The sequence below is a fragment of the Phaethon aethereus genome, assembly GCF_964289735.1.
Source record: "Phaethon aethereus genome assembly, chromosome: Z".
NCBI classification, from domain to species: Eukaryota; Metazoa; Chordata; class Aves; order Phaethontiformes; family Phaethontidae; genus Phaethon; species Phaethon aethereus.
In genome coordinates, this window is record NC_138577.1 from 40,204,066 (window position 1) to 40,231,841 (window position 27,776).

At 38.6% G+C, this 27,776-nt stretch overlaps 1 protein-coding gene across 1 annotated transcript in view; it reads right to left on the minus strand.

The window, feature by feature from the left end:
* Nucleotides 1-25,243, minus strand: part of PIP5K1B (phosphatidylinositol-4-phosphate 5-kinase type 1 beta) — a gene marked incomplete at both ends in the record, with an annotated part of 63,010 nt that extends 37,767 nt beyond the window's left edge. The window contains 3 exons of the mRNA XM_082013086.1: nt 3,277-3,394; nt 12,871-13,001; nt 25,175-25,243. Of these exons, the coding sequence (XP_081869212.1) occupies nt 3,277-3,394; nt 12,871-13,001; nt 25,175-25,243 (318 nt within the window). The remainder of the gene's footprint in view (nt 1-3,276; nt 3,395-12,870; nt 13,002-25,174) is intronic.
* Between the last annotated feature and the right edge of the window lie 2,533 nt (nt 25,244-27,776).

A 27,776-nucleotide genomic window follows, 5' to 3' on the forward strand; every position in this document is an offset into this window, starting at 1 on the left:
GAACATAGTATCATTAAACTTTCATTCACACACTCTTTTTCTTGGTTATATATCATCGATTTTACACACTTGGAGATTTACTGTACAGTCCAATATTTTAAGATTTCAGTCTTTGAAAGAAAGAAAATTACATAAGACATGAATTGTGAGTAGTGTAAGCACCAGGGAATTATTCTTAGGAGTGCAGTATGTCTTCAGGTCTTCCCAGAACAAAAGGAATAACTGTTTCAGTACAAATATCTGGTTTATTGGGTTATTGCCTGAGATGAGTTGAGAAATTCCACAAGAAAACACAGTTTTGTTTGTTGAAAACAGCTTTAAATTTAACTTGAGTCTTGCCATTGATTTCAGTGGGTAGTGATAGCAAAGAAAAGTCATACAAGAAAATCTAATAAATATGTTCTTTTGTGAGCACTTGAACTAAAGAAGCATGCTTCCTATGGACTCAAACCACTGCCTTAATGCTCCACCTGAGGCTTTTCCCATGCTTCCAATTTTTAAGAGACTTTTGCATGCTCTAAAAACGTTACCTGTTTCTATCCCTGCTCCTCCAGTTCAGTCAGTTCCAATTAATATGAGATCTTTCTTATTAAACCCTATAGCTGCAATTGTCTACAGATAGAACAGCAATACTGATCTGTAACACTACAGACCTTCAGAGCAAAACAGCAGTTATACTGCAACCTCTGCATTTTGCTTGCCAAAATATATAAAGCTTCATGAGTAACTGTCATTGTTGTAAGTATTTGACACCAATTAGCCTAAACATTAAAGCTCAATAAAACAGTACAAGCACAAGTTATTAACCTACATTGTGCGTTGATCATTTTACGGTTGAGCTCATTCCTGTAAAATAAGAGTCTACCCAAGTGCCACTATACAAAGAGTCCAGCTAATTTTGACTAGACACTTATGAAAGCCAAATCAAAACTGCAAAGTAAGAAAATCCCCAAGCCCTTGACAATTAAGTACTTCATAATCAAGAAGTTTCCCTGCAAAATGCGGGTACTCCATGAAGTTTCCAGTGATAATTTAATTCTACCAGCAGTTCAAATGTATTTACCCTTGTTATTGAGCCTGACTCCTACAATGCATTACTGCTCAACCTTCTTGGAAGTAGTGAAACGGTAAATCTTTGTGCTTCTCACTGTAAATTAACAGTGTAAACTCACATATGCTTGCAGTAATTTCTCCTCTTCTTATTTTACTTCCCTTCCCCTTCAGCTGCAGTTGGACAATCAATTAGTATACTGTTAAAGTGTTTTAGATATCAAATTGCAATTATGGTCACTACATGACAGATCCAGATTTCACAGAAACAAGAGGGACTGTTCAGCCAGAACCCTGACATATGCTACTGGGAGCAAACTCTTAGCCAGATGTTTTGGTCATAACCAACTGGGAAAAGGCTCCCAAACTAAAAATAGTTGTGCTTTATGATCACAGTACCCATCTGATCACATCTGTCTCCGGACCGCAAGAGACTGCAACCTGCTCTGATTGTAAAGTGATGCCCATCTAGAATCAGGAACAACAAAAATAAATTCTAACATGCTTGCAGAGCAGGTATAACCCTAACAGTGGCAGGCATCAGTTACAACACCACACTCTGAAATTCCACATAAGGTGTTATTATATTGTATGTAATACATATTTATGTATTATACATAATATGTTATTATATTTTGTATATTATGTAACATTTCACAAAAATACCTGTTTGTTGAAGGAAATCTGCTTTTGCATTTTCAAGAAAAGAAGGTGCACTTACATCTTGAAACTAGCTTTTCCAGTTGCCCCTTTTCCTTGGAAACATACCACTAGTGTCTTTTGCCATGCCAAGAGGAAAAATAATCTGGAACAAGTTGCCTTTGCTGGCAATTTCCCTCAGGGATTAGTCGTTTTATAGCTAAACTGAGTGACACAAATCTCTTACCAACAGCAAGCAGTCTTTCTATAATCTTTAATTTATGTTACTGCAAATGCTTCCTTAAATGGAATAGAAGTTGCAGGTGACAATAGCTTTACTCTAGGAAGTACAGCCTTTTTAGCAACTGGCAACACAGCCCGAATACTTTGTCTTTCACCAGGTCCATAAAAGCAGATAGATAAACAACATATTAAATAATGACACCTTTACAAAACTCCACCTCAACTGCACTCCCCTGCTACTAACATCTATAATTCAAAGGACTATGTGTTTTTATATATAGCTATATATATAGTTGGGGCTAGTAATAAAAAATCCATACATAGTCCTAAGAATTAAAATCAGAGATCTACATTCAACCTAAATAAAAGCAAAACCAGCTAAGTTTTGCTTTTAGGCTCATTGTCCAAGAAGGAAAAAAACCCTTATAACACACTTGAACACAGTAGAAGACAGTGAAGTAATATATTAAGTAACGGTTCAGCACTATTTAATAAATTTTTCTTTTTTAATCATTCAAGTTCTTCCAAATTATTTTGGTTTAAAAAAAAAAAAACACTTAATAATGGAACAAAATGGAACAAAAAGGTCTGGAAACTCATTCAAAAGAAGTTAACAATAAAACACTGATGTACCAAATCGCTGATTTGTACTGGGACTCTTATTTGTTGGCTGGACCAGCGTGAGACAAACTGGACTTGAGGCAAACATCTAGAAAACAATCCAGCTCTTTGCTTTCACACTACCCTTCCAAAAGCAGAACTACAGAAGTAGCAAAATTGCACATCCTCATCTCTGGCAGTGAACAAAGTGGTTCTACCAAGTAAAGCCTGCTTTTGTGATGGCAGCAAATGCATCACTTTTTTCTCATGTAAATAGCTGAATACTGAGAAAGAGTAAGTCTTCAAACTATAAAATACAAAAAGATACTCTAAAATGCTTCTTTTTTGGCCCATCGCCCACTTTTCTCAAGGCTAGATGAGAACATTTGCAGACAAACACTTCTTTAATGAAGTGAATAAATAATGCAAATAGCACAAGAGCACTTTATTAGAACTGAATTGGTAGAAGTCATAGAAGTACCGATTATAACTTCTCTAGAAACAATGACCTGAATGAGCAGTAATACTCAAATTACTCTAGTCAATAAACAAGGCAGGTTTTTATAGGAATTACCTCAAAGATGAAGAACTAAAATTTGCATAAAACACTAAAAATATTCACTAGTTACAAGCCACTCCACACAAAAAATTTACTACCCATTTGGGCACAGTTGTCTTCTGTCACTATGAAACTAGCATACATTATAATCATTTGTAACTCAAAGGAACACTGCAAGCTCTTACCAAGTAATCATCAGGCTTGATACCAAAAAGTTCTCTGAAATAGCGGAAGGCAAGAGGTGCATACGTCTTAAATCTGAAGTCAGGGTAATGATGAGCAGGAGTGAGATTGCTCCCTTCACTGAAAACAAAAACAAAAATAAACCAAACCCAATTATTACTGAGCAATTTTTAGTGACTTCCTTCTTGCAGCTAGTTTTACTGCCTGAAGCAGCCTAACTCAACCATTGGCCTTCTGAGACAAGTCATAAATGTGGATAAGCCTCCCTATCACCATTAATCAGTGCAATAGAAATGTCTGTAAGAGATAGAATACTACCAGCAAATTCCTTTCTCGTGCCTTGAAGAAAATGACTGTTATCACCACTCACATCCATTTGCACAATGATCTGGTTTAAACCAATGCTACAACTTCTCATCAACCTCCAGGGTAAGCCAGTCAAACAGCTTCCTGATGCATGAAGGGTCATCCCACCTCACATAAGCTCTTGCAAAAAGTTTGGAAGTCAAGGCAGCAAAACAACTTCACACCAGTTTGGTGACCTGAATTGGTTTGCAGCGGAGTCAGATGGATACCACAGAGCAGAACCGAGTGGCCAGAGCTGTGGGAAGGAAGCAGGACTACGTCTGTGTTTTGGTGCCAGCAAACATTGACTGGCTCAGCCTCACTTATAAAACAGCATCCTCAGCATTAGTCGTTTCTGCACGCTAACTCCAGTTGGTATCTCCCTCTTCCTTGGGAGTACAGTCCACTCTGGCATTGCTGACCTTAAAGTGGTTTTCTGTTTGTCTGCCTGTCACTTCACATATTTTACCCAACCCACCTCATCTAAACCAGCAGTAGCGTACATGCTCAGTCCGTTAAATAGGAACACGGGGCACAGACGCTTTGAGGAATTCTGGAAAACAGTATGCAGTTATATGCATGATACAGATTCAGACTAGAAGAGGCACAAAAGACTACTAGGCTGACCAGCCTGGAAGACAGTTTTTCTCAAAGGAAAAAGTAAAATAAATGAATTAATAAAAAAAAAACCCATCACTGTAGCCTCCTTAGCTCTTCTCCTTGTTTTATATTTACCATCTCACAGTATTTTTAGACTGCAGTTGTATGAGTCTTGAGATGAATACTACAGGGCTTAAGTTAAAGGAAAAGGTCAGCAGTAAAATGCTGCCAGAAGAAAATATATCTATATAAAAAGTGCTGGTGGATTAATTTATGATGGAAACTAAAAGAAGGCTTTTAAGCCGAAGAGAAAAGGTTCTACGCTATGATTTCAACACAGACAAGAACAGCCTTAAGGCAAAGTTTGGTCAGTCTCTGAACCGTTTGATAAATAGAGTACAAAATCCAAGAATTGGCAGAGTGGCCAAAATCAGCTCTTCCAGCACTTCTTCACTCATTTACCCTAACTAAATTATTCAGAAATGCACCTCTATGCTTGGCAATAAGAATATCCAAAGTATACAAAAAAGGAAAAAAAAAAGCTAGGAATTCACACAAATATGGAAAGGAATAAACTCTGAGCAACTTTCCTGCAAAGACTAAATTAAATCATGAAAATATTTAAGAGCTTTGATCCAGTACAATTACTGCTTGTCATATGAACCTGTAACCTTCCATTAACTACAATTTGATGACAGAAGCCTATCCAACCCACCTGGCTGCCCCTGTAAAACCCAGTGGAACTGAACTGCTGCTAATTAAACAGTGTGAGCTGGAGAACAAACTTTTCCAGGCTCCAGAAATGCATATAATTTAGACTCTTGAATAGGAGACAAAAGTGGGGAAAAAAAATCAGGCTGTCTGGAAATCACAAATAAAAAAATGGTTGTGGATGACCAAGGATATATACAAAGACATTAGGGTATTGCTGCTTCTTGGAGTGTTAAACCATACAGTTAACAGCTACTGAAGGCTGCCTGGTCCTAATTAACTCATCTGATCACTTTATAATCTACCGTATCACAACTCCAACGTATTAAAAATAAATCCACATGTATTTCATTGTTCCATTATATAGTACAAAATGGAAATCAATAGGATAGTAGGCTGCAGATGCTACTTTTTCTTTACAGTTAGGACTGGCTAACGCTTTTTCCTATAAGGTCTTTCAGTTGCTCAGAACACTGCCAGCCTTGTCTGACGTTAAGTTTTACATAGCTGGATGTGTCTCATTGAATGTTTGTGCAATATGAGGATGCCACATGGGTAATATATAGCTACAGTGGGAACCTGGGGACATATTTGTAAATGCATTTAATTGTTGTAAGATGCAGACAAGAACAGAACAGAGTGTTCTCTGCTGAAGCATCACATCATTGTCAAGGAAGATTAATCATTTAAAATTTATTAAAAAGCCCTACCTTTCAGTACATAAATACCTTTATAAATCTGCTTCCTGCAGCCATAACTCAAAAGCTTCTTTTGTGAAAACATGGCAATAAATAGATTACATGTCCTTACTACAGCAGAACATGTACTGTTGTTGGAACCTCACCAAGCTGAAATGAACACAGGCAATGTGCTATGATAATACCATGAGTCCAAGAAATTTTGTAAGTGCCTATGGAGTAAAATGACCAATACTGGGTCTGCAGGTGGACAGTAATGCATAAGTAGAAATTTATTCCAGAATAATTGCAAAATAGAGCAATTATTTTGGAACAACATCTACACAGAGGGCAATTCCATGTATTTAGAGCATATAATCTTACTTTATTACAGATATGACTGTCAATTTCACTATGCAGACAAGTTTCATTATTCTTTGTAAAACCATTTTAAAAAATCCCTTTTACTAAAGGTCCGCAGAGGTTTTTATCATACCCTACCATTTCTGTTAAACATATTAATTGGTTTCCCCTTCATTGCCTAACAGAATAGTTTATAGGATCCCAACAGTAAGCTCTTCTGTGATGTAAGAAGCAAGCCTGACACAAATTTAAAATTTCTTGGTTAGCCGTCTGGAATAAAGTTTGTAAGGTTTTCTTGTTGCTATTTTTAACAGAAAAAGCACCCTCACTTCCAGTATTTTCCTACAGTAATGGAAAACCTTCAAATTCCTTGTGGCTGAGTATGTCCTTGCTCTTACCTGAAAAAGACAGTTTCCACTGTACAGAACGCTTGATGTAAATACATCTGTACCTTATTTAGACACAAAATTATTCACCTTCCGCTCTATTAGCTCTTGAGAGAATGTATTTTGTGGTTTCTCTCCACATTTTCTTGGCGCATCATACAAGTGTGTTTCACTCTGACTGGATTAAAGTATATGTGCAAAGCACTATGTGTAACAACTTTTAATCAGGCTAGGGAGTTTCATGGGGATGATTATGTCTTTGAAGTTGAATAAGAAAAATATCTGTTATCTGTTGACAAAAAATTTAAACTGCAAAATGGACCTTTGGGCATAATAGAAATGCACTCTATAAAAACAAAGAAGGTAATTGTATAATGTTCCTCTCAGATAGCTTAGGGCACAGGTCTATCAGAAAAAAAAAAAAAAAGGAAAAAATAAAGGCTTTTAATACCAGCTTTGATTCTGGCAATCTTGAGGAATTCAAATCTCTGTACATGAGCTATGACAAGCAACACAGGCTTTGGAAAGATTAGGAAGCAATTGTAATTTATGAGGTATTTCAATAACCTTAGCTGCAGGACCAGACAAAAGGAAAATATAGGTAGGTAGAATAAAAAAAAAAAAGAGAGAGATTTAGCTTAAGTGAGTTTAATAGATAAATTTTATATATTTCATTTCTGAATCAAGCACACCTGGAAATGACAGTATGTGCATCTTAACCTGTCTCTTAGTAAATGCTGAGAGTTGATTTAAAGTGTAGGTGGTGCACTACCAAACAAAAAATGAACTAAAACCATTATATTTTTAATGGCTTGCAAAAATTTGCCTAAACAAGATACCCAGATCTGTCTCTTCGCAGCTTTTCTTTACTATGGCCTCACCCTGGCAGGACGTACTCAGAAGATAGCACGCCTATCTGAAGGGGCAGAGAAGTCTAGCTGCATCTCTTGGTAGCAAGCCAAGGCACAGGGCAATGTTAATAGGTTCTCATGTAGCTGTTAACAAAAGAAATAGTCACGCTGTAGTTGGGGGCCCATGTATATCCCTCTTGTACATATTGTAAAAAGCATAAAGAGGAGAAACACCTCAGTTTTCTCATGTGAAAGCAACTTCTTAAATCTTAAGATCAAAATAAAACATCTAAATTTAAATGCTCCGAATACTAAAAACTGAGTCTCCAATTTCAGTTTCTCTGTTCTTGGATAAAGCTTCTCTTTTACAATATATCAAAACGTGTTTAAACTCTACAACCTGTACCCAATAAATACATACTGACAGATCAGGTAGTGCTTTGGTGTATTCATTTCCTATATATAATTTCAGGAATGCAATTGTTTCCAACGTGATGGAAGTAGGTATTATGGCTACCTGTACAAATAGGTGTGTGTTTGTTTTTTTTCAAACTGTGGGATAAAGTCCAGTGGTAATATCCTTGTTTCTCACTGTATGTTCTCCTATACTTTCGGTTACTATATGCTATCCTAAGCAGTCCCCTGCAAGGCAGCTTTAAAACACAACTGTAAATATTAAGTATCTTCAAAACAAGTCAAGCCAATCATACCTATGCGCCAGCTGAATACACAGACAACTTCTTACGACAATGATATGACTATTTCACAACCAGCTGGAGTGCCATTAAAGAAGGAGATACCAGAATACTTTAAAAATAGTTTAAGTATGCTTACATAACCACACAAGTACACAGGTTATCACAGGTTTACCAAGAATTTGACACTAACGGAAGTAGCTACAACCCGTAATTCATAATGAACATGTTCTTGCCTTTGTTGTCACAGTATCCCCATTTCAAATACTATTTGTTTGCAAACAGAAACTACTTCCTCCTATGTGTGCTATCACTCTACTCACAAACCATAAAAAGCTGGGTCATCCTGCACATCTCTGCAACTGAAGCACTAAAAGAGCAGCAGCCGCTCTTTATCAAAGGCTTCAAGCCACTTTCTTATCTGTCTTGCTAAACGGCCCAACTGGAAACAAATACAGTGGCATAAGTCACACAACTAAGTGTTAGTGCGAACATTTGAATACGATTCACACCGAGCCTGCAGAGCACTCTATACCTCTTTAATTACAAAGATACCACTTAGCCCATCAGATAACCCATGACACAGGTTTGGTACAAAGTTATTTCCTAGGGCAAGTGTCAGTTTTCCTCATTTTTCTAAATCATTCCTCAAAAAACATACCAAAACCCAGTACACTTCAGGTTTTACTTTTCTTAGTATTTTTGACTACTTATTTGGGCTGTCATCCTAATGCTATCATAATACAATATTAATCTTTTGACATTAAATAGCAGAAAGCACTGAATAGTCTTTCATGAGCATCACTAGAAAGCAATTTGTAATTGAACCAGTTTGCTATACAGATGACTGTAACTGCAGGGTGCATACAGGACAACAGCATCTAACAGACTTACTAGTTGAATTAGAAACCACAGCAAGTGTTCTCAATGTACTTCAGGTCTAGACCCTGAAAATAAAGTGTATTACAAAGAGAAATGCTCAAGACTGATAAACAGCTTGCTGCAAAAAGGTCGAATTCACAGCTGTGCTTAGCAGCAGCCTCCATCTAAGAAAACAAAAAGAGATGGAGCCTGAACCACACTGCCTTGCTCCAAATGCTCTGCATTTCTGAAGCTGCATACGACTGGCTAGCCAAAGTTAGCTGACAGAATGGAGCAGCTTCTGTTCAGCTTGTCAAGCATCGCCGTAGAAAACGTGCCTAATTAGTGCACGTCTGCTGGGAGAGCTTAGCAAGCTGCCCCTGTGCCAACCAACTCACAGGCAGCTGCATGGCCCAGCCACCAGTTTGAGCCACCGCTGCCCGACACAGACAGGCCTACGCGCTCAGCAGTGAGCCCTTCTCACCACGGCCACGTTACCCGGAGCCAGCTCCACGCTTGAATCAAAGCGCTGCCAGAACACCACTGTAGCCACATTGCACAAATGGCCGATTTTGGAGACCAAGAAATGAACTGGTTCCAACCAAGGAAGCCAGGGGCACAGAGCGTAACGCAGGAAGGGGGTTGTCCCACGTCTCAACACAGAGCTGACATAGAGGACAGAGCATAGGCACGGGCAGGATGCACAACCTCCCCACTGAACCCGCCAGCTGCTGCTGCAGCAGTACCAGCTCCAGGTAAGCAACTCCATTGCTGGATTTCCAAAACAGTGCTTAAAAGCCAGAAGAGAAGTTCCTTGGAGTAGTTCCCCCTGTGGTTTCACCCTGTTCAGGGCGCTGGGCAGGGACGACAGACACTGTATTCTTCAGAATCAACTGAGTCACTGCAGACTGCATTTGTTTCTCAGTCCAAGGAGCACATTTTCATAGTGCTGTTTAAACTCAGTCTGGACTGTGGTTCTCAGTGAACTCCTTTGTAGCAGCCCCTACTAATACCGCGCTTAGTTCCCAAAAGCAACATGTTACAAACTCCTGGGCAGCCAGAAGAGAAAGGGACAAAGGGGATCCCACAATGTGAAGCAGAAAGCAAAAAAGACACTTTTCCACCCCCTACACCACTCCAATGTACAAATGGAAGCAAGCACCTTTGCAATCCAAATCCACCCACTGTACAGAGATACCTGTGACTTCCTGAAATAAACACCTAAATGAATCTGGGCTAAACTCTGACCAATTTAACCCAGTTACACAGTAACTCTGGGCCAGGCATAATCTGTAATCCATGGAGTTACTCCTGATTTACATCAGTAGCTCCCACAATAAGCATGGCAGTTATGTTCAGGTCTGAATTGACCACTTTCTTTTTTCTTGGCATTTTTCTCCTTCCTTCATGAATCTGGAACGCCGCTGGCAGCGTTTCACTGTGGTTACCGAAGCTGAGGTAGAGGCGGTGCTGAGAGAGTCGCGGAGACTATTTATCTTCTGCCACTGATAAAATTTATAAACAACTGTTGACTATTTTCCTCTAACAGTAAAAGGGCACAGGTAAAACCATTTTGCTCGCAGGCTGCTGTTTCACTGCATTTCTGCTAGCTCAGGTCTCCTTCAGCCCTGCCACCAGAGCAGCGATGCTGCTGCTGTCGAAGCAGCAGGTGTGCCTGTGACTCTGCTTCTAGGTAGAGGTCAGCCCACTGGACCTGCTGCTGTAACTAATTTCAACTAATTGCTTTCAATCAAGATCAATCCAAAGGGGAGAAAAAAACCAGTCATTAAAGTAATGACTTTTAACAACACTGCCTTCACATGTAGGTACCGTTCCAGGAAAAAGTGAAGAGCATCTGAGCGCAGCCTTATCTGGAAAGAACATGTAACGTTGGCTTTTTGCCTCCGAATACAGTAACGAAGCTAACTATAGACAAGATGCAGGGGCAATGCACATAATGCCATTGTGAAAGACTCAAGGTCCCAACACCCTCACCAGCTAGAAAGAAGCCTGTGCAATCCTAAATTATTACAATTTATGCAAACTAATACCATTTTAGATAAATGAATGTGCATGTTACATTGAGACACAGGAAGGACTTGGAAATTTGACATTCCTGTGCATTAGCATAAGAAATCGAGTGCCATGGTTTTAAGAGGTTGCTATGGATAGCCAATTTTTAGTTTCAGAGAGAATGTTATCAGCAAGTGCTCTTTATAGAAAGGCTCTCTGTTACAGTAGAGATGACTCACTGTTAGAGTAGACTCCTGCTTACTAGATAGCCATGCAAAAAAACCAGCTATGCTACTCTGGCCATTACTTTCATTTGTCTAATTTTCCTCATATTATTTATTTATTTATAGGAAACTGTCCAGAAAGCTGCTACTAACACTTTTGTAATAAATTTTATGTTAGTGCAAACATTCCTTCGGCTTCTGTTTTCTTTTTAAGCCAGAAGGGATCTCTCCTAGCTGTCCCTTAAAAGCAACATAAAACAGGGAAAACTTATTTCTGAATGTACATGCATGCAGGAGAGAAGACACATGCAACATTACAGAGTACGAACCATTTTACTTGTTCCTTTAAAACTATGTTGAAAAAGATAGAGATTAGATTTTCTTCCAAAACTGTGCTATGTAATAAAACAGTTTTTGCATGTATGTTTCATTTAATTTCCATGAACTACAAAGCTGGTATCACAACCAAACAAACTACAGAGGCCCAGATCTCTGTCATAGTCACACATTTCACAAATATGATGGCTTACTCCCTCTTACTCCATTTTTCAGACAAATACAAACTTTATTACATGATATGCAAATTTCTCAGCTGTAATCTGGATTTTTTTTAAACAAAATTTTGCAATTACAATGTATGAAAACACATGCACATAGTTAACGTCTCTATATTTACCTAATGCACAAAAGAAAGACTACAAAACTGTGCACAAACCTTATAGTTAATACCAGAACAAGGATATGAATACCCTCAATTACTAGGAACTAAAGAATATAATGTAAAAGCTTCATTTCAGATAAGAAATAAATTTTCTTCTCCTTAAAGATATCTCAGTTTGGAGGAAAACAGGAGTTGAATCAAACAAATCTACATGAAGCAAGATCAACTTCGAAGTGCCAATTATTTTGTACGTTGTCAGTTTAACTTTGTTTTAGTGACATCAGTAATTTTTAAAGATTGTAAATTATTAGAAACAGTTCATGAAGTAGCATTCAAGCAGCACATGAACTAAACTTTGAACGCATCCCCGAATGCAGGGAATACTGCAAACATAGCATGTTCTTATCGAAATGATGGGCATTTAGCACTTCTAAGAACCCACACAACACTGAACAGAACAAGTCACCCTGGTTTTGAAATACCTTTTTTCCTAAACCTTCTTTGTCCAATTCCTAGCGTATGTAACTTGGAAAAGTTACATGGCACTGTATTTCAGCTTCTAAACTCCCAAAATGAGTATGACCTTGATTTCTCTCATCAGCATAACTATATTATTACAAATTCTATACCATCAACTTGGCAGTGATACAAGCTGAGCTGGCCAAATGCAAAGCAATAATGGTGCACAACCTGTAGTCAGCTAGTAAGAGCTGAGCCTCATCACAGGCTGAAGTCCTGGCTAGAATTTTATAGTGTGGTGTGAATTTTTATATTACTCTTAACACTATAGGACTTGAATTTTCATAAATTCTGACAATACCTCAACAAAGTGTCAAGTATTATTCTCAATTTTTAGAAACTAAACTGAATCTAAACCAATATGTGAATGCTGGACATAATACTTGCTTGCACATAGATCCACAAATCACCTCCATTCATTATTAACAGCTCCTTTAATTCAAGGTGTCACAATTACTTTCCTTCTCTAGAAGTGAGACGTCTCAAATCTTTAGTTGAAGTGTGATCTTCCCAGTTTTCTCCCTACCTTCATTTTCAATGACAACATGAAGACAGGATAATTTTCAAGTTCTCATACATTAAACTTACTCTAACCCCATTTTGCTAGAATTGGAAAACAATCCTTGTCTGAAATATTTACTTACAATTATGAAACTCTATTGAAAATAAATTCAATAGGCTTGTCCTTACCTTGGTAGGAAGACACTTTCCACTACATAGAAGTCTTGCATAAGAACATCTCTGTCTGGTTTTGATGTGAGGTTTCCTACTGTGTATCCTATTCCCAGCTGGATAGCACCTTTAATAGCTGAGGATGCAGTCTGTGTAGAAAGTCAGAATTCAAGCATGAGTTTGCTAAAAACAGATTTCTGTTCTTTATCAGTAACATTATATGCTAAGCTTTTAATCATTTTCTTAATAATAATGCCATGTCATGTTTATCTCCTAGACCTCAGAGATGACTGCTTTTCAATTAAAAGGTTTAAAAGAAACACTGTGTTGTAGAAAAAGCTACAAAAATCAATTCTCCAGTTGTACAGACTGAGACTTTTCAAACTGCCCTAATAATTTAGACATTGGGTTCTAACTTATCATAGAAATATAGAATACCAGGTTGGAAGGGATCTCAAGGTTTATCTGGTCCAACCTTTCTTGACAAAAGCACAACCTAGACAAGATGGCCCAGCACCCTCTCCAGCCGAATCTTAAAATTGTTGGGGAATCCATCATTTTCCTGGCAAGATTATTTCAATGGCTGATTGTTATAATGAAAAATTTTCCTCCTGGGCCCAACTGGGATCTCCCCAGGAGTAACTTGTACCCTTTACCCCTCATCTTTTCCATGCAACTCCTTGCAAAAAGAGTCTCCATCTTCTTTGTAGCCACCCCTTAAATACTGGAACATGTTGATAAGGTGTCCCCTAAGTTTTCTTTTCTCAGGGCTGAACAAACCCAATTCTCTCAGCCTTTCCTCATACAGCAGGCTTCCCAGTTTTTTCATCATCTTTGCGGCCCTTCTCTTGACCCTCTCTGGCCTGTCCACATCTTTTTTGTATAGTGGGGACAAAAATTGAGCACAGTATTTCAGGTGTGACCTGACAAGTGCCGAGTAGAGTAGAATAATGACTTCTTTATCTCTGCTGATGATGCCCTTGTTGATGCAATCCAGCATCCTGCTGGCTTTCTTTGCCGCAGCAGCACACTGTTCACTCATATTGAGCTTGCCCATCAGGACCCCTGGGTCCCTTTCCACAGAGCTGCCCCCAGACAGGTATAACCCAGCCTGTGCTATCACTAACAGAGATATTACAAAACAGGTTTTCTTGTTTTGTGAGTAGCAAGTCCAGAAGTGCCTTATTCCTCGTTGGCATATCTACCATTTGTATGAGGAAACAGTTCTCTATGCATTCCAGGAACTTGATGACATGTGAGCTGCTGTATTGTTCTTGCAACAAATGTCTGGGCAGTTGAAGTCACTCACAAGAATGAGTTTCTGTTGACCTGAAGTTTGCTTAAGTGACCCAAACATTGCTTCGTTGGCCTTATCATTTTGGTTTGGAGGTCAGTAGCAGATGCCTACTGTAAGAACCCCCTTGGAGACAACCTCTCTGACCGTGACCCAGGGGCATTTGATAGGGCTTCCACAATTGCCATAGTTGACTTCTATACATTCAGGGTTCTCCTTAACACGGAGTGTGACTCTTTCTCCTCTTCTTCCCTGCCTGTCTTAATGAAACAGCCTATAGCCATTCATCGCAATCCTCTTAAGACATTTCCAGTCTACGCAGACATTCAGGCTGCTTCAGGAGTTTGAAACAGCATGCATTATCTTCTGGAAAAAAACAGTCACAAATTCCAGGCAATTATACATGCAAGCCAAGGCATCACAATGCAGGCTGATGGTTTAAATGCAGAATCTGGATGCAGATGTATTTATTAAGTTATGCTTCACAGTCAATGCAAGAGGTGCATTACCTGTGGGGAATCCAGAGATAAATGGGGAAGAAAAATCTCTATATAAAAATCTATACGCATAGAGTGAAATGACTTAAATTCAACGAACAGAGCTTGCAGGGGAGAGGAATTCAAAAGGACAGCACCAAATTGTGATAGATACTGTATATACGTAAATTGAGACCACCTCTAAAACTTTCTCATGCTGACTAGACAATCCTGCTGAATGGATAAAAAAAGGGCAGAACTGAGTCAAATAAGAAATCAGTCAAGAAACGAACTCTTAAGAAAAGATGGAAGGAGCAAAAAAAGAAAATGTTTGGGAAGGGAAGGAAGGCTAACAGGAAGGAAGTATCTTCCCTTGGCATGGTGTAGTTTCACCAGACTGAAGATACTGTTTTGGTACCTCTTCTCAGGTTTTGCCTCCCACCCACCCAACAAGCAAGAGGCTATCAGAGGAAGCAAAGAACACATGAAGTTTTATGGTCAGGACTACTTCAGCACTTGAACAAAAACATTTCAGGAATAGGAATTACATAAGAAAGGGTTCAAGTATACAAAACGACTCTTGTTCCAGTTCTTGGAACAGCATATGCTAGAGTGACTGCTTATTTTTAGAAAAGAAAAGACAGAGATGTGTAGCTTCTAAATAATTAAGACTGCACACCAAGCAGAACTTGCATAACAGTTCAGAACAGGCAATTTGATGTGAATAAACACCACCACCATTCTTAGACTGCTACTTTGACTATTAAAAAGATTTGGCTTTGTGTCATAAGACGACTCACATTTTTCTTTCCTTGAAAGGCCTCTATTCATGTATGATTAAAGCCCAACAAAAAACAGTAATTATGTAACTTTGATCAAACTAATACACATACAAATAGAGTTTCTGCTTCATAGCTGGATGCCCATCTTGTTCACTGCCACAGCAAGGGACGATGTCTGAAAGAGCAGCAGATGGCACAGTACTGTATTTCATTAATGAGAGAGCATACACCCTTAAAAAAACGTGATTTCAAGAGGAGAACTCTGGACCAAAGAGGAAAAATCTGGATCACCTTTAAAGCTCATAAACAATTTCTGTAGGACTTCTGCAAATTAAAAGATGCCCTATGGTGTCTGGAGGGTAGAATGTAAGGCTGCAGAAATAATGATGTAGACCCATTTTTTCTGCAGCAATGACACCAACGGCTTTAACAGAAAAGCAGTGTTAGGAAATCATTTAGGATACTTTAATAACTGTTTTAAAACAAACTGATTGCAGTTACAGCATGCTGAAGGCAATTGCTGGCACAAAGTCAATTGTTTGTGAAACAACATTATAAGTTAACCCCAACAAAGGCTGGTCACCCAATATCCCCTTAGCAAATGACAAGTTTTTGCTTTCACAAGACTTAAAATGAAAACAAAACAAACCTTGGAGTTTATCTCAATACAAACACTTATCCTGGTCTAACATCTTTATTATTATTATTTTGTGATTAAGAAAGGAATCCAAGGAAGAGATAAAAAAGCTGCTCCTCAAGCCTTAAGGAAAACGCTTTTGAGTCATCCCTTTTATTACTACAAAAATATATTTATTGGAATCTACAAACACAAACGGAAAAATTGGACTCTCTCACAGATTTTTCCTAACTCAGGCACCTCTTTTAATGCCCATCAAGGCAGCATAATCTAGTTTCAAACCTAAGCCCTTTATTTCTTGAATACTCTCCTGCTGTAGAGTAATAAAATAAAGTTCAGCAACAAAATTTTAGACTATGAAACTAATTGGATTTGTGACAACAATTGTCTTTGCTACCTTCAGGGTCACAACAAAGCAAAAGTTTTACCATCCTCCTTTTGCTGCCTACTGCACAGGTGCTTTGGTGGTTTTTGTACTGACAGTGAAGACAGAAACCCATAAAAACATTGTCAGTTTCAGACTAAACTACCTTTTATTTGCTCTGATACTGTGGATCCTAATACGCCAGTCCAGGATGTGTCCTCCTTGGCAACATATAACAGCATAAACTTGAATGGGTGTAGGCACACAACCTCATCTCTCTCAGACCAGCTGAGGTCTCACTGACTTCACTTCTACTGCTGCTGTTGAAAAGGACAGACCTGCTCCTTCCTCTATAGACCCCAAATCTATGCACTGCTACTCATCCCACTGTGCCAGCAACAGTTTCTCTGTGTCCAGCCAACCAGTTACAAAAGAGCTGATACAAGTTTTTAGGAGGATCAGTTCCCTGACTCACATGAGCACTAACTTCAGCCACGCAGCTGAATAAAAAAAAAAATCACACCCTCACAGCATACAAAAAGTTGGATAGGGCTTATGTTTGTCTTTCTACTGGCTGCAGGAGGACAAGTGAAGTCTGAACTAGCAAAAAGCATACCTCCTCAAAATTAATGTGTTGTCACCTTCTGAACACATCCTAATGGACACTGAATTTATGCTAACTCGGTGCTTTGTGCCCTATGGCCAGCACACTTTTGTCTTGGTAGTGGGAGTCCTGGATTCCTCTTCAATACACAATCGGAGTCAGCTACAGTTTCTTCCTATGAAGGTTGTAAATGGCTGGCAAACCTATCTAACCATTGATGTGACGGTAAAGGATTGGTTCTGAGTACACACTGCACAAAGATTTTAGATATGATAAGTAGGTCTGTTCTTTTAAACAAGTTTTCCTGTATTGTCTCTGTATTTGTATGGGGCTATTAATGACAGTAAACAAATAATGTAACAAACATGAGCAGAGAGGAACTGAGTGGGATGCAGGTTTCATTTAATTTTATAGACGTTCCTCTCTATTCTGAAATCACAAAGTTATTTTACCACGCTTTTTTTAACTCACAATTGTTTTTTTGCTAAGTCTTGATGCATTCCCCACAAGCAGCTCGTGAAAAATTAACATTCCTGCCTTCTTTAAAAGTAGACATCCTAAGGACATCCTTTAGGACAGCGTGGATGTCAACTTCGTCCTTATTTATCTGTTCTCCCTTTTTATAAGTCATTTTATCGCAGCTGAAGTTTGGCCTGTGAACTTTCTGGGGCAAAGATGGTAATTCTTCCAGAAGACATCTGCCTTATTGCAGGTGCTATAAAGCAATGAGGAAAAAAAAAAAAAGAACTCTGCCTCAGCAACTCCATCTCATTATCACTCTTGGAAGGTAAGATGATGTTTGCTTTCTTTCACCCTCTGTACTACTGTCATTCAAACAGGTTTTAAAATCTGCCTCATGAAACGGTAGAGATACCTACTTACCATAGTTCTATTTAACAGATGGGGAGAAAAAGGCATTTGAAGAGAAGCCACCTATGATTAACACAGCTCTGCAGCCATGCTTCCCACAACATAGCTGCCATTAGTTCATTTCTTTCTACTACTCTCTGTGGAGAAGCCTGCTCTCACCAGCCCACTGTGATGCTTGGTGGGACTTAATGAACTGGACTGGTGTAGCGTAGCTGAATTCCTGCAGGCAGCATTCTCAGAAAAGTTAAAAAAAAAAATTAAATCCACACAATCTCACTTGGTGAAAACGATTCAAGCCACATGGGTCAGGACAGATGTGAATATTCTACTACAAGTATGCATTTGTTCTTCAGTTATACTGGTTACCGTAAGTACCAGGAATCCACACACACTATCACTCCCATGCAAACACAGTTTATCTTTTTCAGACTCCTGAAAAGATACTAAGCCCCCATAAATTGTGTAAACTCTTAAGCCAAACCATGTGAGGAGACCACCTGTTGAAAAACAGTACATCTTCTTCAAGCAACATTTAAGAAGAGTTCTCTTTGAACACTAGGAAGTTGCAATTAGGTTCAAGATGTATGTGTGGTTATTGCCTAGTCCATTGCTTCTGCACTAGAGCTCTCTTGTCTTTGAGTGCCTGCTGTGCTTACAGTCCCATTGAAACCACACTTCTTGCAGCTGCTTCTGCCGAAGCTTCTGGAGGTGGCTACCCCATCTCAGCATGCTCTCTGCAGCTGCCACATTTGAGCTATCCATTTCCTTTTACATCAAAACACAAACAGGGCCATAAAAATAGAGTTAGTAGAAAATCCCACTGACTGAACTAGTTTTACTGTTTCTCCACAACTTGTAACCATGGGTCACTACAACCACGGTACTCCTTCACACTTCCTTCAGTGCACATTGTACTCTACCAGGAAACAGTTAAGACATTCACAAATTAGATTCTTCCAGCTCAACTGCTATCAGAATGTTTTTCTGACCCAAGATGAATCTGATCTCCCTTCATTTTCCAAATTTGGATTCAGGTGACTTCATGGCTTTCAGTTCATTTTTCCACCATTTCAAAACATTTATGCCGAAATTTCAGAAGTAGCCACGAATCCAAGTGCTTTGGTTCTTCTTCTCTACCTCTCTGAGAAAAAGAATTTGAGACCCGTAAATTTGGTAGTAGCCATTGTTCCAGGCAAAGTCACTACAGACAGTCATTTCCCTATCTTTGCAGATGTACAAAGCATTCAAAAGTCTGCCATTGAAAACATAGGTTCCAGCGCAGCAAAAACTCCAGTAGCAAAGTTTCAATGTCCGCAAGAATACGCGCCCTACTTGCAGACATCAGACGCAGGGCATAAGCCAATGCCAAAAGCATGCCAATGCTGCTCATACATGTTTGCAAGCTCTAACAATAGGTAGCCCATTTCCTTTATTCAGGCAAATTCACTTTGCTCCTGGGGCAAAATGACTCACACTTCTGATACGCGATTTTGAACAGGTTACGTAAAGTGCTTGTAATACGCTAAGCACAGGAGACGCAAGTTATGTAATAGTGAGAAACAAAGTCTAATTGTATACATGTGTGGCAGCCTTCAGATTACAAGTAGAGATTTCTGTAATCTCGTAGGAGGTTTCCACAACGAGAGCACTATATATATATCCGCTTTGTTTTCTGGTGTGATTTTCTTCTACACACTTAATGTGCTTTGACAGCCAAGACTTTGATGGGTATCCAAGAAAAGCTGCAGTCCGGTGACTGCATTTTGTTGCCAGGCTCCCTTCCTACCTTGCTTCGGATCTTCAAGCATGAAATGGAGAAAATAACCACAGCCTTTTCCTTCCTCTTTCTGTTTCTCTCTTTGTGGGGAAAAGAAACAACAACAAAAAAAACCCAAAGAAAAAACTAAAACAAACCAACCCCAAACCAAACCAATCAAAAAAACCCCCACCTTCAAAGATCTGGCCACAGTTTGCATAGTTTAAGATTTCTTTGATCTCAAAGTTATGTGAATCCTCTACTATAAAAGCTGCATTGAACACGTATCTGTGAAGTTTCTCTTCTATTAAGTTCTTTCATTAGAGTCACTGAAACAGTGTAAACTTTGCAACTTCTTGAAATTTACATATACAGAGAAAACCCAGGAGGAGTTTCAGAGATTATAATGCTTGTAGCAAATGACTGCAACTGCACAGCTGTATAGACCCACCTTAAATAACACCATTTTAAAGAAAGGATATGCAAGGGAAGGCTGTGGTTTTCCAAAGAGAGGAAAAAACCCAAAACAAACAGAAAGTTTGTTTAATCAACTAAATAATATTTGTTTACTCCTAATGTTTGTTTAATTGTCTAAATAGTATTAGACAACTAAAGGACAGAAGAGCATTTCTGTCAGATTGCAGTGGCAGAAAAACTAAAAGCTAAAAAAAATTAAAATAAATTAGAGCTGAATGAAGAAGCATGATTCATAACAAAAACTGTGCCACTGTCTTGTTCTAGGTATGCATTTCAGAGTCTGAAAGGATATTGTAGCAATGCTTGTGCAAGGCCTCACACAAGGTTTTAGTAAAGTAAGATTTTCTTGGAGCTCCAGGGTGTTTACAATCATGCATCTGGCAAGTCGGATTTTCATCTGCCAAGGAAGTGGGCCAAAACTTGACTATTGTAGGAAAGTGAAGAAATGCAGATTTAATTAATTCAGATAAAGATGCTTCCTACTTCTATTTTAGCTGAGCCAAACAAAAGAAAATACTGGAAGAATCTAAAGTCCCAGAAATGCAACTGATAGGCCTACTGATTACTTATTGTTCTGGAAAGCTTTATCCTGGATGAAGTCAGAGATGCTCTCCTGGAGAAATTCTGTTTTTACCCAACTGAGGCAAGCTTAAAAACAATGAAAAACAGTCATTACTACAGATGTTTGTAATATATGGATAGGTCTTATAACTAATCTACATCAATTCAGGACATGTCTGGAACATATTGCTACTGCACAGCAAAGATACTAGAGGTCAGAAGTAAACTTCGCCATTATAAACAAGATTCCTTTTTCCCTCAGAATGAACGGGTAAGTAATCCCTTTGGGAACACTGCTAAGGCCAAGATACACTAAAGAGTTACAGCAGGCCAAAATACACTGATGCACACCCACTGAGAAAGGATTGCCCATTTTCAACTATCAATGATTGAGATGCTTTTTCTTAGCATACAGCTACAAATCAATTTATCACAGCTAACTAGTCCTCAGGGGTGAGGTGCGCTAGATGAGACAACCACCCTCAGCAGCGCACACTCTAACAGTATGAACAAAATGCAAAACGCAGAATTACAGAATGAAGAGAGAACAACAGAATAGGGAGGGGATTGAGGAGTCTAAATTAGTTTCCACCCATTCTCCATCTGCTGCAGCAACTGAGTCCCACATCACTAGGTACAACTACAGCTGTATGTCCTTTCTACACTAGTCAGTCCAGTCCAGCTGCTACTCAAAGCAGTATCTAGATCATCCGCCCCGGAGCCTTCAGAAGTAAGGGGGAGTGAACCACACGGAAAAGAATGTGAAGGTTTTCCACATGCCCCAGTGGAAATTATTTTTCTTCAAACGGCCATTAGAAGGAATTTGTTTTCCGATGGAAACAGGTTTTAGTAAGCTATCACTCATCTCTATATCAATGGGACAGATTGTAAAGTAAGCAGTTTCATTTACGCTAGACAAAAAAAACCTTTTATCTCCAAGACAAAAATACTGATTTTTTACACTTGCATAAACCAAACTGATTAAACAAAAAATCAAGTATTTGCAATTATTTTCTCCAATTTTCCCCCCAGGTTTCTCTTATGAGACAATTTACAGTTCTTAAGGGATATTTACATTTCCAGATCAAGCAACTAAAACAATGCTTAATTATCTATTGATTAGTTAAGCTTACTTCTCATTGGATCTGGCACAAGGAAAATGCCTCCAAAGCCAAGACATTTATTTAATTTTCTCTTATGGGTCATTGGATTTTACATCACAAAGCAGACATTTTCCATGCATCGTTTTTCCCATTTGTATGTAATTTTTAGAGAGAGAGAGATGTGTGTGACTAAAGCTGCACAAACATAATCTTTGCATGTCATTATGAAAGATGAATGGACACAAGAAATAATTAGGCAAAATGCAAAATTGTTTAAAACAAAAGGTTATTTTGCTTTTTAGATCAGATTGAGGATTGCTCCCCCTCAGTTCCCACCCCATGCAAGGAAAATGTAACCTTTAAGCAGGACTGTATCAGTGCATCCCATATTCCTAGATATTTCATTTCATTTTGTGCATTATAGACATTCCAACATGCATCTCAGCATCATGTCATTTTTGCCACAAAGTAACTGCAGATCCTGAATCAGCATGCCCCTTCGCAATTGCTGGGAGAGGACAAAGAGGCACACTGTCATTTTGCTCTCTGAGAAGACAAAGAGCCCAAGGAAGGTTTTAAAGTTAAGACCAAACCACACAGCTCATGACAGAGTTACTGTTACAAGTCCTCATGTGGAACCAGTGGGTCCCACAGCAGGAGACGATGGCAGGATGACATTAACTCTTCCTTCACTAATCACTCAGCTTTGCAAGGGTGACTTTTTAACTGGGAAGGGGTTCAGACTGAAACTCATCACATTTCAGGATGATTATCTTCCAGAATTAACACTAGAAATCCCTTGAATTACCCATGTGAAACCTGACATTACAAAACTTTTTGAATGTCTGCTTTTTTGAACTACATGCTAGTTACTCATTCTGCTTCCAGCTCTACCATTGGTCCATTGGAAGTCCCCATGCCCACATCTCATGACACAACTTCTTTGGTTACCAGACCTTTTCAGTAGACCGTGTCACTGGTAAGGATGTTCCAGGTCACAGACACACACCAGTACCACAGGTCCCATGCCACACAATTCTTCATAAATTTACTCAGTGCTATCTTAACAGCAGTTATACAGCTGCCCTTGTGCTATACATTAGAGGTCAAAGCAGAGCAGAGTAAAAACCAGAATTGCCACAATTCAAACCAAGGCACTGTCCTTTACTTTTCTAAGCTGAACAGCACAAGCGTCTTCACCTTTATTATGTTTTAAGTTGTGGGGTTTTTTTAACATAGTGGAAGTGAAGCCTCTCAGCAATGAGAATGGGTTAGCAAGCATGGTCTGACCTCAGAACTACTTGAGTATCTCGCCCAAGTGTTTCCACCACAAGCAAGGGCAGCAGATGGGAACAGGAACTGCCCTGAAAAAGCACCAGCTGAGGAAACGAGCTCCTCCCTAGCCCAGATTTCTGCAGGAAGTGGCACAGGAAGTCATAGGACAGCACTGCAAGTATTTTCCAGCCAAACAAATCAAGTGCAATAACGCGTGACTGGAGAACTGTAAATGCAATGCTTGTATAAAAGAGTGAAGAAAAGTGATGTGGACAATAAAAGGCAGGCAAGTCTTAACTGTAAACAAGACTTCAACAGAGCAAGATCTCCTTGTGAAAGTTACGTAAAAATATGGGATTAAATGGGAAATGGCACAAAATGCTTCTGTCAAAAACAGGTCCTGTAAGCTCACCCTGCAACCAACTTTCTAGACATATGCAGTTGATTTCTCTGGACTTCTGCAAAAAATATGAAATAATGTTACATGGAATAGCTGGAGAAGGTGAGAATTAACAGAAAGTGCAAGGTTTGTAAGGAACTTGGCCTAAGAGGGGAGATACATCGTTAAAAGTGAAAGCATCAGGCAAAGACCTGCTACCAGGAAGCCCTGCATGGATAAATTGTGGGGTCAAAATTTATTAACGTTATCTCAAAAAACAGGAGCATAATGATAATATTTGGTGATATCATTGGGGCATATGCAACACAGGATCTTGAACACAGAACAACTGAGGTGTATGTATAAAGAAAAGGACTTAAACTGGCGTAAGATACAAGTACAGACAACTCGTGGTTCAGGGAAAAAGGCAGAATTTGGAGATGATAGTCAATGTGATCTCCCAATATCATGTGGTTGTGAATTCTAGGAAGTGTCAGAGATTTATTTCCAGCAAATACACAGAAGAATTTGTGCCATGGTGAGAAATTTTTACAAGGCTTCCTCTGGAATATTGTGAATTGAGAAACAGAGGAGATCATGTGGGATGACTGGGAGGAATGGAAACACGCCTGTAGTGGGATTACCAGGATTTGTTGTCTAGTCTAGCAATATAAAACTGCAAAAGCGTCCACCTCAGGCACTGAACTTTTCTTTCTCGTACTAAATGTCAAGAACAATTTAGACCTCAATATTTTAAAGTCATTACATGGGAGACTGAACATAGCCTATATCTAAAGAAGAAAAAAGCATTTTCTCAAACATTATTTCCTTTCATTTCTGAGAAAATTATCTGGAATGTTAAGGCCACACAGATACTGAAAATGTAGCTGCCAACAAAAGGGGTGGAAAAAGATATAGCAGCTTATTATTTGCCTTGACTTCACCAGCAGGGCTGTAGGCAACACTCAGAAATTAAAAACCCTAACCCATGATATATACTGTATATAGATCTTTGTGCTAGATCACAGAAATTAAGAAAAAAACCCACCACTTCTTTAAGGTGATCTGTCAAGGTAATGATCAAATCCAGCTGCTAACAATTTGATTGTGTAAATATGTATAGAAAAATGGGCATTTATAGCTCCCCTTAGTTATCAACATTGCTAGGTGGACCTAAATAATGCTGCTCCCGACAATATGTGACAGAAAACCAAAACCAGTATAAGCTACTGTTACAACATCTAAATAGCTCTATGCCACTACCATTGATGCATGCTCCTACATTAAACATGTCCTCCGTGAAACAACATTTATTTTTTAAAAAACAAAGCAACCAAAAAGTGTACTGTTTGTCAAAGCACTGAAGAAGGTGGTGGGGTAGCTTTGTAGTCCAGACACATTGCAGAAACATTCAAAGCATCTGGGAACCTACTGTACAGAATTTCTGACAACAGAGTTTATGCCCAGAGGTGTATCTGTTGCTAAGAGCAAAGAATTTCCATCAATCTAGCAAGAGTGCATACTTTAAAGCTGTACTGAAGAAGCTTTCAAAGTCAGCTCTGCAGTGGGTAGAAATGGCTCGTGATTTCACAGAAGCAATAATGTATTTTCAAAAAAATCCATATAACATGTTTTGTTTGTTCTTATATTTAGTCAGTTCTGAAATATATTTCACTTACAGCAGGTTTGGATTACCAATATGAAGGGAAAAACATGCAATGAAGAGGTTATAAGTCTTATTTACCTTTTTATATGTTTTCTCTTCATTTGGCTTTCCAGCAGTAACATTTCCATTTTCAGTAACAGATGACATCTAGCAACAGAAGTTTAAGTTACAAACAAAGTAGTTTCTTTAGAAAAGTAAGCTTTCAGAAAACATCATACAATTTGTTATCCACTTTTTGCAAAATTCAAACTTTTTAGAGGACAGCAAGTCACCAAGATCAGTGACATATCTAGCATATTCCTAGAAGGATTTTCCAGGCAGACTAAAAGGACAGCTCTGCCCCAGGAATATGTCCAGCATATGACTGACGCTACACAACTCTCTATTTCTTTTTCCGCACACCAGCATGCACGTCTGCAGGAAGGCACTGCAGTGAAACCTTGCTCCTCAGCAGACTGCATGATGATGCTCTTGAAAGGTACAATGGTGGGCAAAACTATGAAGCCTGTGAGCCAGATATTCAGTGGCATGTCTCAGAGGCGCAAGGCCTTTGGCTGCATTGACATGCTGCATCTCCTTAAGGAGATAGTTGACATTGCATCGTATCGTGGCTGTAAAGTAAGACTAGACCAAGAATAAACCACTAAGAGGTCACTTGGGTCAGACACTCTAAGTGTGGCTGCCAAAGTGAATAAAACAAAAAGCTACAAGGATGTGTTTTAAAATCATTCTACCTTTTGCCAACACATTGACAATGGAAGTATACATACCCTTACAAACAACAGGACAAGTCATCTGGAGCTGACAGCAAAGATCAGGCCATTCATGCCATTCATTGGTGGTGGTAATGTTTTCCAGAACCTATTAAAAGAAAAATCCACTATCACACTATGCCGTCACAAATTTACATCTCGCAGAATAGCTTTAGATTTCCTTTTTCTACTTTTCTTCAGCCCAAGCAAGAATCCCACTACGAGGTATGCTTTTTAAGAATCATCTCAAGTAACTTGGTTACTAATGGGTCATCTAATGTACTTAGAAACTATCAGTATTATGCAGGATAGAATCAGTGCAGTCTAATTTTCCTTTGCCCTAGATATTTCATGACTGTGGCACAAGCAATCCTACAATAAAACTGCTTATGTAGAGCAGTAGACATACATGCTCTGGAGTGTTGTGTAATTACAAGCTTTCTTCCATGAGGACTTTAAAAATTAAGTACTAAGCCTTATAGTCTCCACACTGGGGATAGCCCATATTTTAATTCCACCAAAGCCAAAAAGATAAGCAATAGGAGGGATGATTTTGAGGACTACACATTGAATAATTCTAGATAACAAATGAACTTATTTTGGAAGATTTCCATAATGGTAGTTACTATCGGCATAATTTCTGTAAGTATTCTTGTTGAGGTGAGCTATTTCATAGTTAAAATGGTTTGACTAAACATATGAGAAAATATTATATAATCAGGTATTATCTGATACCTCTTTGGAATCAGCTCTCTCTCCCTTCTTCCACATCAGTAAAGCTATTCTACAATTTAATTTCTCAACCACACCGGCAGAAATAAAAATCAACTAATTTGCCTTTAATCAGTACAAATAGCATCTTGTACATAACTAAAAATCGATAAACAAAATAAAATATTCCCAGGCCTCATTCACTGAATTTAATTTTCCAGTAATCTGAAAAATACTCATAACACCATTAAGAAACCTTTTCATAAAAGGCTTCAAAACAGTGTTTTCCTACTCTTTAGAGAAGCAGACTATTAATTGCAGCTGAGACAAAATAAGGGACAATAAATAGAAACCCGAATTTTCTGAGAACAAAACAATGCCTCTTTAGCAAAAACTTTTCTAACGTTACATACCAGCATCTTCCTATTGCAGCTAGCTACATTCTTCATTGTAGCCTTCATGCAATTAATGTATTTTGATAAATTTCTTTACTTGGATGTGCATTAACATCATCCTACACATCAAATTCCTACTTAAAGGCAACAACTCAGTTTTCATAGCTTTTAAAACTGAGTGTAGTTTATCTAGCTTACTCAAACATTTAATATTAATTAGTACTGAACACCACCTGAACGCAGACATCAAGAACTTCTGTTAAAACAGCTTCTGTAGGAAAAGAAATGTTCTTTTTAATCACTAGTAGGAGGAAGACTGTTTAGCCAACTGATCCCTGGGTAAAGCCACCAAAAACCTCTAAACTGTTATTCTCCACACACTCCCAAGACTATTGATATAGTAAGATGTTCTGCTACTCCCAAAACTTCCTAAAATATGATCATACACACTCAGCAAAAGCCAAATATGAATGCAACATGGGAACTTTCTTTCAGTAAGAAGTTAGCTGAAGAAAACACTCATGCCAGACATGGAAGAAAAGCCTGTTTGTTCCCAGCATAGTCAGACAAATTATTCAAGAACACTTCATTCATGTGAAAATACACCCCTGTAATACTGCCAAGGATAGGAAAACAGACAGTGAGATCTCAAGTTCAGTAACTACCAAGTACAAAAACACATACACCATCAAGAAGGTAAATTTTTCCTATCCATTTTATGGATAGCCAGTTTATTTCATTCCTAGAGGCATCTAGAATAGAATTATTTCAGTTCCTAATCTTTTAAGAAACAGAGCACCCAGCTCTAACCTAACTTGCATT